At 36.8% G+C, this 17,655-nt stretch overlaps 1 protein-coding gene across 5 annotated transcripts in view; it reads right to left on the bottom strand.

Moving 5' to 3' along the window:
• The window catches only part of RPAP2 (RNA polymerase II associated protein 2), a 34,279-nt gene that overhangs the window by 3,853 nt on the left and 12,771 nt on the right, over window positions 1–17,655 (bottom strand). For all 5 annotated transcript variants that reach the window (XM_017835000.1, XM_017835002.1, XM_017834999.1 and 2 more), the window contains one exon: window positions 14,862–14,930. In XM_017835000.1, the coding sequence (XP_017690489.1) occupies window positions 14,862–14,930 (69 nt within the window). The remainder of the gene's footprint in view (window positions 1–14,861; window positions 14,931–17,655) is intronic.

The raw sequence follows: 17,655 nt of genomic DNA, 5'->3' as shown, positions 1-17,655 counted from the left end.
TGCACAACAGAGCATTGAGGGGCTGTTTAACTGAATTAAACCTTAATTGTATGCAAACAAGTCAGAACAGCATTTGGAATCAGTATCTTCAAGTCACTGAAAGCTACTATGACCCTATGTCTGAAGAAACTATCACGACTAATTCAGTTTAATGATACACAGGATTTCAGTTCAAAGATCATAGAATTCCCTTGAAACTCTGCAGCATCTTCAAAAGACACAGAATATAAACAGGAAACGGGATACTCTGGATCACAATAAAAACAACAACTGGATTCTGCAACAATGAAAAGAAAAATATGAATTTTGCTTTTCTGTTACTTCTTTCACATATTGCAACATTCATCTGGAACAGACTTTTGTGAATAAAGTAAAATAAAAATAAGAAAAGCTAAAAGATGAAGTGATTTTAAAATAACCACCTACAGAATTACACAAATATAAATGTTACAGTCCAAAATCATACACCCATTCTTCAAAGGCTCGCCTTCAGCACACCCGTTAAAAGGAAATGTTCATGCTCAGCTCATGGAAAAGTAGTATATCAGAGTTGATGAAAGTGTCGTTTCCTGCACACCCACTTACACCATATGGTAAACAGGTATTTGTAAAGATTAAAAAGTGTTAAAAATGTCAAACTATATCTGATTGATAAAATTTGTATTTGCTGGCTATTCCACATATGTTATATGTTCAAGAAAAAAACCACAAAAGCGAAATTCATGTGAAGACCAAGCAATTATCATCAAGCTATTAAATGACATCTGGCTACCACAAAACGTTTACATAGTTTCAGTGCTTCAACTCAAGACCCAAGCTTTCTGTGAATTACTTGCCTTACAAAAACATTTGACAAGTATATTTTTAAGATCATCATAACCAGGATGACTGGTAAGTACTCTTCTATTAGAATGATGGAGTTGAACTAATGAAGGATCACAAAGTCTCCTGAACACTTGTTTCAGAACATGGAAATGAAGGAGGATATCGCAGCAAATACAGGCAGCAATTTTTTCCCCTTCTCCAACAAAAGCACACACAGAGGCACAGATTACTTCATATGTGCTACAAGAGTGCCAACAAGCCTGTGATCGAGGTGCAATCAATAGGTTCTTGCAACAGGTCCCTACCTGAAAGGAAAACCAATGCATTTTTGCTCTGTTTTGACAGTTACAAATCGGACTATGGCTATGAACAATCTATTCCTCTCACTCTGTGCAAGCATTTCAGCTGAAGATCTGGTAACATGTACTATGTACACTTAAGAAAAAGTACTTACAAGCCTCCACCATCATTTCAGGTGATTCACCACAGCTATTGAAGATTCTGGGAGATCAATCAGCCATTCCAGCAATGTGCCATTAGCACGACTCTAAAGCACTTTTGCTTCATGGCTATGACAAAGTCACATCACATTGCTGACAAGGACTGAGCCAGGAGAAACACATGACAAAACCAAACTGTGCAGGAGACACTCTGTGAAGTGCCAGGGATCATTACCTGACAGCTACTACAATAAAGCATTAAACAGAACCCTGTCTGAATAGAAAAACTTGTTATACTAAAAGTCTGCCAATATTCAGACACAAACGAAAAACATTTTAATGGAAACTCTACATCAAAGTTGTTTCTGGGATCTGGTAAGGACTGACTAGCAATACCACGCTTTTTGTGTGTGTGTGTGATCAAATGGCTCTGAAAGAAGAGCAGCTTATTGAAGTCTAAGTCTGTAATTCAAAAGCAGGAAATAGCACCATCATGTGGGTCACAGATAATGGAAATTAATTTGGAAATCTGTCAAATTTCTATTCAAAACTCACACTTGCTTGGCTATTATGAGTCAATTCCAGATTTGAAAAAACAAAGTCATGAATGTAGGACAGCCCATCTTTGTGAATAATTAATTGATACTTAGAAGGACTAAGTTAAAAGGCCATCAACCCACAAGACTTCCAGCTTTCTCCCTCTACATATTTTTTTATAAACAGTTGGGACAGTATTACCTATATATCAACTGCTTTTCATATTTACCATTAACATACTCTTCTTCCCAGCTCTGTATTTTGAGTTGAAATCACTAAGGAAATTGTCTCCAATTGCTTCTACAAGGTATAAAGCAATTGTTTTGTTTAAGACAAATGGCCAGACAGAGTCAATACAACACACGTTACACATCAGCAATAAAACTCATTGAAAGAGAGGTGCACTGCGGCTCGTAGACCATCTGCCTGTACATACAACTGTAGTGTTGCCATGTACCAACCACTTGCTGTGTTTATCCATCTCATGAATCCCTGCCCAAAGGCACTCAGACATTTTGACAGAGTAAGTCAAAGCATCACTGTAATTTTGAATGTTCTTCACAATACATTGACTGCCTGCTTAGAGGTAGAGTCTCTCACTTCCAGTATCTCACTGGATACAGTATGTTTGTCTAGAGACAGCACTTTTGTTAGTAACGTATCTTAAATCACAGCAGGATTTCCACAGACCTTAAAGCATGATGCATCCCTAAGGCCAGAGTTACTATCAGACAGAAGGCTGATCTGAAGCATGTGAGTGTAGCTGTAAGTTAAAGATGCAACACCAGGGAGCTTAAAAAAAATTATAAACTTTGTTATAATTAAGTGGTTACAATTGACACTGTTTTAACACATGCTCAGAAATTAGAAAATATGACAGCCTCAACTCAGCAGTTATGTTCCCAGTTTCAGTGAAAAAACCTCCACCTGTTTCTAATAACTTTAGTTTGAGCATCATTGAAAAATCTCAACATTACAAAAACCCAAACCGTTAAAAGCAAAAGACTGTCTCTAGAGTGAACATTTTCCATTAGAACACATTAATATTTGACAGACAAGCTTGAACTGGAAGCATCTAACTTACAAACAAGATGCGAAAGTATTTAAATATATCTTAGGAATTAAGCTTTTTAAATTAAACTATACTAGGACTGAAAAAAAGTAATTATGATCAGTGTCATTTGCAACTCTGAAATTTAAGCACCTTCTAATCTGGGGTCTTTTGTTACCATATCCAATGGGTCAAAGAGGAAATCATGAGTATTCAGGGGCAATTTTCTTTAATCTCCCCCAATTTATTCCTGTATTATATTCTCTTAATAAAAGATAAAACACTCTGAAGTCCATGGTGTTGAATGGTAACAACTGGCAGAAATAAACATATTTTCCTACTGAGATAAAAAAGCCTCTTCTGGTCTAGTTTTAAATATAGCCTGAAGATCCTATTCTCATCATAAAGACAAGAATTTTGTAACTGAAGTGCAACTTATGTTTTATTTATTATTTAACTTCCTTTCATTATTGTGTACTGACTTGTCCACAGAATCCAGCACAGGCACTTTAATTCTCCGATGGCAACAGAAACTAAATTATTCATAGTTCAAAATTTTTGTCCACTACACTCAAATCAATGCTAAAAACATTGATTCAAAATCAACGACTGGAATTCCTACATAATCCAAGTATATGGCAAAAATTAAGGTTCATTCAAAAGTTAACTTTGTTAATTGTTTCCACTATCTTCATTTTTTTCCTATGCAGCTTCTACAAGTCCGCTCAATAAAAATGATCTTTGATACATGTTTATGCATATACTTACACAAAATATATATTTTCTTCATTTAAATTTCACTTTCCACACACATTTTTCATATAGTTGGTGTCCAGACACAAGTCAACTTGTGGGGGCCAAATGTGGCTGAAACTTTATTTGTGGTGTAGCCAGATGGATACAACTAATAGTAAAAGGAAAGCATTCCTACAGTGACAAGGGTTTATCTAACTACTTGATAGGAGTGCTTGCTAACAACTAAAAAAGAGACAATAACTTGCTTTTCTTTCTTTCCCTTCCCCCCTGCCCCAGTGAGTTACGTGTATCCAAACAGGCAACTCGCAGTTCAGAGAACAGTCTGAGACTGAACCTGAAGCCGCACCAGCCCACACCCCACAGCTCTCTGGGATGGTGCTCGGGGCCAGGCCCTTGGGGCCAGGCTGTGCAGCAGTTCCCTCCAGTCACATCATGTTCACGTGGGCTTTGGAGGCCGAGTGAACATTTGCAAAATACTGTGCAAGTTCTACCCTAACATACCACATGAGAGCTTGTTTTATGTCTTTCCCTTCATAGGAGAGTTCAGTTATTGTTTTTCCATGAAACTGCATAAGGACGTTTTTTGAAGGCACTTCAATGTTTTAACTGTACTGTGCAGGAGAGAAGAGTTGAGGCAACAGGCTTATGGCTACCTTATCAGGTACAGAAACTGTTCCTTTAAAATGGATTTAATAAAATGCAAATGTTCTGGATCTTTGCAATTTTTTAACCTAACAAACAAGCTATTTGCATGAGTAGTAGGATACATTGTTTATGCCACTTTCTTCCTCTCCCTTGAAAGTTAGGGATTACTCCATCAGCTGCCAGCTGTTATTTGTAATAGCCAGCTGGGTAACTACAAAGGTCCTGCAATGAAAACAATTTATAATAATGTTGCATTGATACAACAAGATACAGAAAAAGAAAAAAAAAATCAATTAACTTGTCCTCAAAATATTAACTTCCGTAAGATAAATGACCCTTGACTTTCAATGCAGGACAAATAAAAAACTTTCCCATATATAAAAGAAATTTCTATTTTCATCATTAGGTCAGTAATTAATTTTACAGGCAAAGTAAAAGTCTGATGCAAATGAACACTCAAGTCTTAAAATCAATAACGTGTTTAAGGAAACCACAGTGACACACACATGGTGTGACAGTACAGCCATGTAGTGCTATTTGTGTCAGATCTGTACATTGTATACTTGAAGGCAACATGCCTTCAAATGTACACTCTATATATAAATAACTACAAAAAAATTTAAAATGTCTCAAAAATTAGATAAACATCTGAAACTTTCAGTTAATGTAACTCATACTATTTTACCACAACATAATTAATTATATAATACAATTCTTCTCAGAAATTAACTAGTAAATGGCATTTCTCACTACTCCCATATTTCAGCTCCCTGTGAGTGACCAGTAGCACAAACAATAGCAACAATTTCTATTCATCTGAGAGAAAATTTAGAACTCAATTGTTTTGTACAACTATTTTAGTCTCTGCAATTGCAAGCATCAACTGTTTTTTTTCCCCACACAGTATCACTCCTATAATGTTCTTTCCAAGCAAGTGTCGTGACCTTATATATGCACACACAGAACAAAGTCAGTTCCCTTGGCACTCGTCCAGGAAAGGAACTACACATTTCAGAACATTCAGCAGGTGGAAAATGACGTCATGTTCCCTACAAGCATTTGCCAGCATTATGCTGAACCTGTAACACTAAACAGTTGGCTTAAGTAGTCAGGGATCACTGTTTTTAACCCAGGCTTAGCCTGTCTAATGAGAAAGATGACAGCTAACACTCTGGAAATATTTTGCTGTCATGCCAGTGACAAAAATTCCAGGACCTATGACTCCTTTAAAGTCCCAGTAATAATATGTAATGCCTCTATTTGCCTCCTGATAGAGTGATATTTAAGAACTCTATTTTCAAAGACTTACTTATTTTTAAATGACTACCAGGACTGCCATCAACGGAAATATCATATAGGTCGAGCAAAAAACAATTACTTGGGTAATTATATGCCAAATAGCATTTCCAGGTTTCTTTAACAGTGGATTAGAAAGACCTTGAGAGGACTAAGGAAGCACCAAAATCAGCTCCAAGACATCTATGGTTTCTTATCCAGAATTCTCTTCTACAAAGTTTAGCTGGATCAGACTCTGTTTCACCATTTTGTATTAACAGATATGACTGCAGGATAATTTTCTAAAAAACAGAGTAGGTACCCACATGTATATTACCATATTCCGAATTATGACTACAACATTATTTCACAGACACAAAGGATTAGAACATTCATAATACTGCATCTGATTTAAAGCACTTGCATTCATAAAGAGATTTGTTCCAAGAAGTTTCAGTTTAGCTTACTTGTCATCATAATGCCAAGGCAGAAAAGAGTTCACAATTTCAACCCAGAAGAAATCACTATCAGCTGTTTCTCTCTAACAAATCTAAGTTTCTTAGGTACACATTTCAAGGATAGGCTTTGTTTAAAGAGCTCCATTTATTTGAAGTCTGTTTCCTGCTAACCAGCTGACAGATCAAAGGTACTTCTCAGTCCTATCATTTGTTCCCATTTCCCCCTCTTCTTTAACTTAGACAAAATTTTAAATTTAGTATCTTTAAAATTAATTTTAAAATTGATCCTTTCAGCCTTCTCAGTCTTCTTTTCCTTTTTTTATGTTCCACAAAGTTTTCCTGTGACACTTCTCAAATACTGGAATATATGCCACTGAAGTATTTAGTTACATGAAATTAAGGACAGGTATAAGTCTCCGATTAAAGAATGCTAAAATGCAAGCTTCTGAGAGCCTGAACCTTTTAAGTACTTTGTAAAATACACACGGTTTTATAAATTATTGTGCACATAAAGTGGGACAATTTAATATCTAAAAGATGCTTTTATATTCAAACATGGTACATTGTATGAATTAAACATTGTTTAATACACTTTCACTTTTGCAACTGCTCAACTTTTTTGCTTCCACATATGGGTATTCTATTCCTATCAATTCATTATCTCAGTGATATGTAAAAAAAATAAATTCAAAAAAGACAAAATAAAATATAGTGACCTACAGTTAAAGCAGCTACAATGCAATATGCTTAGATAAACAATGTCAGTACTTGACTTTATACAATGTACTCACCTGTTCTCAGTTACTAGGGAAACAATGATCGTAAAATTGATCATAGTTTGGTTTCACAAGTTTCTAACACTGTAACTTGATTACAGTCCAGGATACAGATCAAACACCTGAACAATGCAGCTGAGTAAAGAGACATGCTAGGAATAGACTTGCTTCCACTGTGTCCAAATTATTTTTTATTCACAAGTTAAACATAATGACCTCGATACTTCTCTACTTGCCTTTCCCAGTTTTGAAAACAAATGCCAGCGTGGTTTTGGACCTCTCAACATGAGATTCTTAGAAATCCCCAGAAGTTACAGATTCTTAAGCATCTTTTCCCAGACACGTCAGCACACAGTAGGTTTAAAAAAACCAAACAAACCAAAACCAGAAAACCCCAAACTCTTTCCCTGTTTAATTCTTTTATTTCCAAACCTATTCCTGACTTGATGATTCCTAGTAAATCACTTTTCTACGCTTAATCTCAATCTTACCATATCTACAGCAGACGAGTACTAGTAACACTGACTTGTGAAAGTACACTGACCTAAACATATGCCTAAAAGCAGCAGAATATGTGATGAGGTTGGGAACAAATATGAAGAGCCCGAGGAACCTCAACTATTCGTTAACTTTTTAAAAACCCAAATACCTCATCTCAGAAATACTGAGTTTTATGATGAATGAAATCTATTCAGTGTGTTAAGATGTTCAGATGGACAGAAGGTGGAAGAGAGAGAGTGATATATGCACTTCTGTGGAATGTAGGCTGTAAGTGTGGTACACAAAATGGAATGCAACATGCTGAGATCTCAAGCCTCTAAACAACCAAGCATCTGTACAGCTTTTGCACTGATGCTGGTTTTGCACTTAACAGTCTGTAATTATCCACATACACTTTGCAGTTTCTGGACTAAACTCCCACATACTGGTTAGCTGTGTTTGCTACCAGCCAGTTAAACATGAGAAATAATGAGAAGTAGTATGAACTGCCTTTGCATTTGATTCTTACAATATTAGGACACAAAACCACGTCTCCAGTTCATCAGTGTACTGTCCACTATCAATTATCATATAAAAATAATTTGCCTCCTCTCTGAGTTAATCTCCTCTCCCCTTCAAATTTTCATGCCTCTGAGTAATTTTTAGTTTATTTCTGGTCACTGTAGAATATTATAGGACCAGCAATATTCTCCAATATAACATTCTTGATATGAAAGCAAATAAAATGCATGTCTCTATTTCCCCCAACTGACACAGACCTTCAATATGTGGGTCTTCAGGTAGGTTGTGGACCACTGTTGATCCAATCAAATTACAACAGCTCAATTATTCAACTATTTCTGTTTTCTAAGACATAATTCATTCATAAAGGTTTTTAAGGTCTTCATGGTTTTTAATCACTTTTAGGATTCTTCCTCCTTAAAAACCATTACACACTTAATGTAAGTTAGGCAAAAATATTGTCTGCTATGTTCAACAGCAATATAACAAAGGAAACTAGAATCTCTGGAATGAAATAATGCCTTTCTAGACAGCCTGTCTTACTGTTTAGTGTTACAAGGTTTTACATTCCATAATCTACATCAAGCAGCATAAGAGAGAAATGATTAGCTCTTCAAATAATACTGCTCTTTCACAGGGATTTTTTACAATCAAAGTTTTTCTCTTATAGAGTTAAGGAATACAATACTTCTACCTCAGGGACAATTTATTTCAGTGCTAAAGAAGAAGAGGACACACCATTCAGCCTATGAGAGGTACCACTATGACTATCTGCATGGAACCAAACAAATGAATCCAGAATCCATGCTAAAAATTCTGCTGGTACAAAATACCTGAGGATCACATGCCAGGAAGCTGTAGTAGCCTTTCCAGTGATGTCCACCTCTATTTTTTTTTTTTGGTTCAGAAACAAGCCAAATTAACACTGATTTGTGTCTTACAATGAAGTTTCCTGTACGCCAAAACCACTGCTTATATGTCATATCCCCACTAATGTAGGCTGTTCTTTACAAAGTTAACTAAGATAAAATTAAAACTCTGAATATAAAAGATGCAAACGTGTGTCAAAGTCATGTTTTTCTTTTAACAGATGGGTAATGTTTCATGATTAAAAAAAAATGTTTACCTTGAATGTATTAAGATTAATTATTAATAAGTACGTATATTTTCATAGGGCTACAGCTTCAGGATTCAGTTGCAAAATGAACAGTTCAGTTTGCTCAGTGGATGAAGTTAAAATACATTCAGTTTAAAGCTAAATTTAGGGAGGCTGTTAACAGTCTGAGTTACTGATGGCTCACTGGCAGCATTAGTTCACAGCTGTCTATATTACTGTACTACTTATTCTGCACAATGACATGACTTCCAATGGACAAAGCTGTATGCACCCATTACAGAAGGAGGAAAAATATGACATTACAATAGAATTCTTCTAAACATAAACCTTTTAAAGAAATATCACTTTAAAACAGTACTCTCTCTGGGCTTTTTTCCCATCTGCTTTATCACAGTTGTAGCATAAAGTTCAATAGGACATGAACTCCCACTGACCAGTGGGAGTTCCCAATGAGTCAAGATGATGAAGCAGACATCCAAAATCTAGCATGCTACCTTTCAGAGGCTTGGAACACAAGTGGCAACAAAAATCTCACTTATTCACATGAAAGGCAAAAACGAAGTGGCAAAGTACTTTCCCTACTATCATATTCTTAATTCACAAGTATATTTGGAATGTAATCTTGCCAACGGTGACTAAAACAGAAGATCCAAAATGATGTTCCACATCTCTACATTCTAACAATGTAGAGATGAACATTGTTAGAACACCACCACGAAGGACAATTTATAGCTGGTGATGCACTTTGCACACCAGCTCTGCACGGTTGCAGATGTCAGTCTGAATGCCCACACATACAGCTGCTGGGAACAGGCAGATTTCTATCTCTTGGAGGGATTTCCGAGACACTTGGCAGAAAGCCATGGCCTTGCTCTTCCCTTGCACTGGGCAACAAAACTGGCAGGTGGAGAGACAGCAGGTTTCTGAGCCAACCCTCCTAACTCTATGTAGCAGAAGTCCAGGAGACAGTGTGTGCTACAGCTCCACTCCTGCTGATGAAGCCAAGAACCAGCACCATTAAGAGGAATTAATTATCCTGGACTCACCTCAGAGAGTTTGTGCTGGGCAAACACCAAAGTCACACAGCACATCCAAATCTCCTATTCAGAAGGCTACCAGAATGGAAAAACAACTGCAGCTGTATGGGCTGCAATGAAATCCAGGGTCACTTCTGCACAACAGCACTACACAACAGTGGGGCTTTTTTGTGTCAGGAGAAACATCTCCTTGGAAACTGCTAAGATTTCTCCATCTGTTTTCTCCCTTATGAATGATGAAGATATTAAATTATTTTAAAGTTGGCACTGATTAATATCCAATTAACAACCATGAAATCCCTTACAATACTGTTCCATGTATGTTTCCTAAATATTACTGGAACATGCTAGGAAGAACTAAGATAATACTGATCATGTCCACAATCTGCCAAATGAGCAGCTTTGAGTTTGCTTAGAAGGTGCTGATGAGTAAGTAAGCTTAATAGAACTGCTTAGCAGAATTAAGAATTGTTTAACAGAAAACCTATTTGAGCTCACACTTACCAAATGACATCCTAAAATTAAGAGAGAAAAAGAGAAGAAGGTATTTTTTAAATTTTTTAACATGTTAAGACAAACTTGCCTTTATTTTACACAATAATATAACTCTGCAGATAGAGACAACACTATAACTGCATTCAAATGTTTTTATAAAAAGACTTTTTGGATTCTTGGTCCTGCAAGCTCTGTTTCAAAATGGTAAATAATTCTATTTCTAGCTTAATAATAATAAATGATTTTTCTCAGCTGAAACCTGGAACCAAACTTCCATCATCAAATGTGCTAAATAAAAGATCATCCAGCTGACTTGCAGAGTGACTCTTTTTCCTACAGAAACCACATACAAGTCTGATTCACATCCTATATGTATTTGTACATTAGATTTGTACATTTCAAACATTCAGACACTTTCAGATAAGAACACAATAGTGATATCACAAAAATCTGAATTCCTCTTAAAATAATTTAGAAATGTTAGCCTTGAGCAATAGATGTGCTCTCGTGTGCAAAGAAGTAAAAACACATACTTGAACCCAAGATTCTCCAGTTCCTGAACTGTTATCTCCAAGAGAGTAAACCTCTAGAGTACATCTCCACATGACACATTTATCTAAAGTGGCTGCACTCATATAATGATGGCTTTTGTTTAGTGATCATGGTCATTTTGAGTTTGTTTAAATACTGCAGCCGAATGCTTATAAACTAATCCCAGAACATTTTGAAATGCTTCAAAGCTTTTAGCGGGGGAACCTCTTGCATGGGCTTTGTAGATGAAGCTGACCACAGTTCACTGGAACCAGACTGCTCAGATAAGTAAGATGAAAGCAGACATTTCCTGAAAGTATCTTGAAAGCTTTCCATTAGTCTGTGCCAGGGGTATACACTAAAAACAGAAAGTGCCCATGCTTGTACAGCAACCAATCTTCACATTGCCTTCTCCATTCTTTCTTGAACTACTGTATTTGTATCTATTTATCTGCTTCATTTGCTTTCTTGCAACGTTCTTTGGGGGAAAAAGATGCAACTTCTGCATTCTGGTTTACAGTATATTATAAAGCAGCTATTACTAGAACAGAAAATTCTGTTTAACATATTAAAAATTGCTACAGGAAGAAATAGGAATCTACCAATGCCAAAATTACTACAAATTACAATAAATAAGAAATTTGATCTACAGATAATTTTTAAGAGTCACCCACTCCATGACAGGCATGAATGCAATTGTTTGAACATAATTCTCTGGCTGTCAAAGTGTACTCTAAGAAGGTCAATTCAGCATTGCTGAATGTGCTGGTCATAGGAGTGCCTCAGGCTAGATTTTCAATAAAGGCTGAGACTGGCTGTTCATATTTTATACAATAATTTGATTGAATAAATCCAACTGCTCACTAGGAACACTAAATACTCCATTGCTGCGTCCTCCAACATTTTATACTTTGAGACATACAGTCACAAGAGTCACACTGTCCCATTTCAGGCACTTCATTTCAGAGCAATGAATGAGAAGCCCAGCTTTCCTTAATAGTCAGTAGACTCAAGGGCACATAAGTATTTTAACAGCTTGTCAAGGACCACCAGACTATAGTGAGCCCAGGTTCTAATGTAAGCACCAAAATTCGGCGTTATGACATCTTGCTGTATCCCACAAAGAGTTAATATGCACACTCGTGTGAAGAGAGGACAGCACTGTCATACCATAATACAAGTATGAAGCACTGATGACACTTGAATTCAATACAGCAGCAATGACAACAGTTATTCTGTCCAGCAGCTTATCATAAAAAGGGTCGGGGCACTCTGAGACTGCACTGTGGAGTTAAGTACACCAAGTCCCCAGCACGCTCTAGCCATACACGAGAAGGAAGTGGTGAGCCACAACACTGATGAACAAAATGGGGTGCAAGCAAAGTCCAACAGTTGCTACTTGAAACAAAACAACCCTGCCCCCTTCCATACAAAACAAAAAATACTTGAAGTCTTCATAAGTTTTTTTTGAGGTATACCTTGAAAGCCATGTTCACTCGGCCTTCTGTAATCTCTGTTCCCTGCACCCTGGGCCACGTGTGATATGGTCTGCCACCCACCTGGAAAGAGGAAGTATTATCCTCTTCCAGGGTGTAGTTTATGCTGTTTAGTATTGGGAGTAAAATGGTCGTCCTATGTCTGAAACCAGGAAAAGACCTGTGAATAAATACTGTCAGAACAGGACTGGAGCTTATGAAGACCCACTCTGTCTCAGGCCCCAAACAACTCCACGATATAAATGACGTTACATGTGCTACAATGTGCGTAATCTCTCAGTACAGCTCAAGGAGAAGACTTAACAGGGCGTACTTCTTTTTATGAGAAATATTAGTTATATATGACAGGTTCCTGGCAGACTGCAGGAGGAGAGAAAAGGCCACAACACGAGGATCTGTATGTGAGGGGTTGCCCATGTCCTCAGTAGCTCTTCCCTGCACACTCTTGGCTTCCACTAAATATTGATGTTTGATTAGAATTCCCAAATAATTAAGTGTTCTGCTTTAATCTTTCTGGAAATGATGCAACACGTGTCATCTTGTTAGAGGAATCTTACCACTCATTCTAACCCACCTACATTCTTCTACATCCTCTCCTAAGAGGCACCTGAGAGAAGTTGTTCAAAATCTCAAGATCATGAGCTTGCAAGAACCTTACAATAAGGGGAAGTCAACAGAGGTTCTATTAATTGTTTCACTAAAATAATATTAGAAATAAAGTCTACTGTACTTTATCATGAAATATAATTCATTTGTTTAGGGGTAGACCCTTAGAAAGCAAAAGTAAAAAGAGACTTGGTTCTCTGCTTACACTGATTGTTACCAAGACTGCCTACTACTTGTATAACATTTTAAAGCATCTGTAAAACAATCATTAGTTATGTAAACATTTAGAGCTCATCATACGCAGAGACCAGCAACATACTTTAAATTCTGATCAAAAAGTCACCATTTCCTTAACTATACAGAAACTACTTGAAAAATTCATAAGATCTGTTTCACAAATTAACAATTCAACCATAAGAATATATAGTAAAAATGACAAAAGATTTGTTCTTATAGTTGATAAAAAATTTATGCCAAGGCATTCAAGTAAAGTTACTTTCTGTGTTCTGATTTAATGAATCATTTGAGCGGTATCTGGCTGGGTGACACAGATGTAAGGCTCGCTGAAGCCTGCTCTAATGCCTGCTGGTACAGTCTTCCTTGGGACAGTAAAGCCAGAACAATGTGTCAGACTGAAGTAATATCAAGGAAAGTAAGTGCAGTGCTGGGGATGCTCTGAGGCTGGCCCACAATACTTCTTGACCTGTGAATGTCTGTAAGCACTTCTCTGTCCTACAGGCTCCAGTGACCCAGGAAGCCCAAAAGAAGCAGCAGCAGTGCAGTAATAAACAGGCTCTGGAATAAAGATTTTTGCAATCTTGTAATTTAAGCTCAAGACGTACAATGATTGCTTGATGATTTAACCCTACTGAAAGGCAGTGTCTGACACTGGTGGTGTGAAACCACCAGTGATTTCTTAAAAGGCGAACTAATGTAAATATTTAATACACATTTGTGTTTGTTTAACACACTGCAAAGTTTGTGTCTTTAACCTCAGAAATGTACCTGAATTTGCAAAATACAAATCAAGGAACTCAATGTATATGAATACTGATTTTACAGATCATGCATTTGTACAGAAGTTTACTCAAAGACACTATAATAAAATCAGGCTTCCCATCAGGAAAATCCTTGTAAAGGATTTAATTCTATAGTAAGTAAAACAAAGCCAACAAGGAACTGTGGCCTTGTAATATCATAATCTTGAGCAATAAAGCTAATTTTCACAAAAATAAAATACTGGCTCCCAGTATTCCTTGGGAGTTGCTAAAAAGGCTTTCCCTTCTAAAAGAAATTTGCTAAAATATTTAAACAAACGTATTTAGAAGCACACCATATCCTTATGGAAATAATTTGACTTTAATCATAGAAGTAAAACCTTCTAAGAAATTAGAAGTAAAATGAAAAACAAAAAGCTTGACAGTTATGCCAAATCCAAATAATACAATACACGTCATTTTGTCCTATCATCAGAGAAGGGAAGAACGTCTCTCAGCAGCAAATGGAAAAGGGTGAATTACACTCCTTCATCCCATCAGCCCTCCTTAAAACCCCCTAAGGCTTAACTTTTCTTTTCTTTAACATAACATTCAGTTATTGTTAAAAAGTTATTGCCCATTCTTAACATTTGTTGCAAGTCAGACAATACTGTTTTGTCAAGAGAATTTAGTTCATTTTCACGAGAAAAATATTTCTCCTGATTGCACAGTAATTTCAATAAATCTTAGCTTCTTTTATCTGAAGATTAAATCTTGTTTCAATAGGCTAGTTAAGACAGTTGCATTTAAGAATATTTGACACTGAAAGGTACTTACACAGACAACAAAACAATAGCGATTAGAGTCCATTCAGGCATTTTGTGAATAATATTTCTGTTTGTTAACCTGAAAAGTAATTTAAAAAAAATCATTACATTTCAGAGTAAAAGTAAACAGATTTTAACAGCTGAATTTTAAGTCTACCATTAATACACTGAGTTATAATGAAGCAATTACAGCTGTATCTGAGCAATGCACCAACTTTCAGGTTTCTTTCATCCTGTAATGGAGGAAATGCAAAATTCCCGATATGTCTCTTTTTTCTATATGAAAGTGGGATGGGAAAGACTGAAAAGAAGTTAATTCTTTGAATATGCTCACAAATAGTCCTGGTTGCTGTGAGTCCCACTGGGAAATTCTCCACAACTGCACGTGTGTTTCTGAAAAGACAGACCTTCTTACACTTAGTTTCCCTCCCATCGGCTTCAGATCCAGATTTGCTGTGAGAGCTAATGTGGAAATAGACTGAATTTTATAAGATACCAGCACCAATCCTCTGATGATTCTTGTTTTTAAAATGGAAACCCAGAATTCTAGTTTATGCAATGGGAGCCAGAGGAAATATAAGAGCCATATAAATATAAATGAGGTGTGAATCAAGAACCTCATGGGTGTGCAACCAAAGTGCTGCTGCACTGAAACCAGCTGACCCCCTTGGCTGAACGGCCTAATAAAACAGATCTGCTCTAAGTTAAGTGCTAACCTGTCCTACAACAATTCACATGTGAATTGCTATGGCTGAATTTAGGCATGACCCAAGACATGCAATTTCATGGAAAAGTCACAGTTAAAAACGCAGCAGTGGCTGGGCAGGCACCCAAAAGAGCCAGCAGATTTAATTTTATTCAGACAGATGGCACCATCCAACAGAAATAATGAGGGGCAAGTGCCTCCCAGTGTTTGCTTCCTTCTTGCTTTCAGTTTCCCTTCTGTGAAGCCTTGCACAAATTCAGATCCAGAATGAAGATACCCTGTTATTCATGCTCACTCCTACAGGCACTGGTGAAGGTAAGAGCTTGTTTAAAATTAACTGTTTGGCAACAAATACAAATCCAGGGTTTTCTTCCCCAGTAAGACTGCTTTTAAAAAAAAAATTTAACTACTTTGGGCAAGTATACAGTTACCAAAAAAAGAAAAAAATTTACAAATTGAGAAAATAGAAGTATTTGTACTTGTAATTGTTGAGATTCAAATTCTGTGAACTCATTCCCCAAAATTATGTTCAAAGTGGTCATTAAAAATGCAGTTATGAATAAGACCTTTTATGTTTGCATTTATCTATTTCAAAAACCTATTAAAAATTAATAAAATAAATTTGTAATGATCAAAATTATATTATCCTATTTTTCTCCTCAAATCTCCAAATCTTTAAACCAAACTAAGATTTTGAAGCAATGATTCCTCAAGTAGTGTCTCAACAGCCTGAGTTTTATTAAATTATGAAAGGCAAAACAATGTTTTGCCCTACATAAGCAGGAATTGTCATATCTAACTAGAACCAACAGTTCTGGCAAATACAGATTATATTTGCTATTAAAAGATTAACGTTTAGCAATTACTATTGGAAATAGCTAATTGATCTGGCAACAAAGCTTGTATCTGGTGAAGTGTTAAGTGTTACATTTTTCTGGCTATAGAGCAAGGGCCAAAACAAAGGCTGAACATCTTGACTCAACACTCATGACAGTGATAAACAGTACCAAGAAATGTCTGATGGAATCATCCTGACAGGCAATTCATATGTAACATTCCAGTTAATCTGCTATGATGAGACACAATGAAAGAGACAGCTCCAGGCCACTTGGGGAAACTCTGTCAAATAGAGAAAGCAGCTTTATTTCAATGCTCTACAAGGAGTTATTATTGATTAGAGCACAGGAAGGTGTCATTCTTGTCCACAAACTGAGAGATGCAGTTATTTGTGTCAATTAACTCTTATTCAATGTTAGTATTGATTGGCAAGGTCTGAACACTAGTCATTGCCATCAATATGCTATTTATGAAGGAGGTAGTCAAAAGACACAGACAACCAGCAGGATACAGCAATATGGATCTGCTGCTGTCCTACTGTCACCAGACTGGATGAAGAGTCAGGCTTCCACAATGAGTAACCTTTCAGTACAACACCTGTCCTAAAACACTTGTGCAGCTGGAAAAAAAAGCCACATTTCAGGCAGATCAGAGTAAAGCTAGCAACCTACAGGTGTGAAGCCTTAAATAACAAGGAGCAGTGGAAGGGCAGTCACTTTCAAAAACAAGCTGTGTGTCAACACCAAGGCCTCTGAAGAGCAAAGCTTTCAGAAAACAGGGAACTGCAGGGCCTCTGTAAGAATGGTTCATTAAATCTTTGCCTTGCCTCTAGCCAAAACTGTTACTTCAGAACAATCCATGAAAGAGAGGTCTCTAGATTTCTGTCATAAGCATATAATGTGGAAATCTTAAAACTGTACGAAACATTTTGTGTGTGATTTGAGTTTTGCAGTGGAGTATTTTCTGTTAAAGAGTTTGGTTAAATTCTCCCTCGCTTACCTAAAGAAAGAAAACAATACGCAACTTTCCAAAATGGAACGTCTCTAATTTCTGGGCCTCTGCAGAGCAGCAGACGTAAGCCAGGAAAGTCTGATATCCCAAATAGCTGTGTGGGTCGCTTAGTTGTTAGTTTGTGGGTCTTGTGGTTCACTCCAGCAAGACACACTGCAGCCAGACTTGAGTGCTCCCACCCCCCAGCAGGACCCACGCAGCAGTTTTCATACTCTATGAAGGAGCTCAGACTGAGCAGATGGATCCAAGT

Source organism: Lepidothrix coronata, unplaced genomic scaffold, assembly GCF_001604755.1.
Source record: "Lepidothrix coronata isolate B3197 unplaced genomic scaffold, Lepidothrix_coronata-1.0 Scaffold247, whole genome shotgun sequence".
NCBI lineage: Eukaryota > Metazoa > Chordata > Aves > Passeriformes > Pipridae > Lepidothrix > Lepidothrix coronata.
Note: the sequence above shows the minus strand (reverse complement) of the source record. Positions and strands in the feature narration are given on the sequence as shown.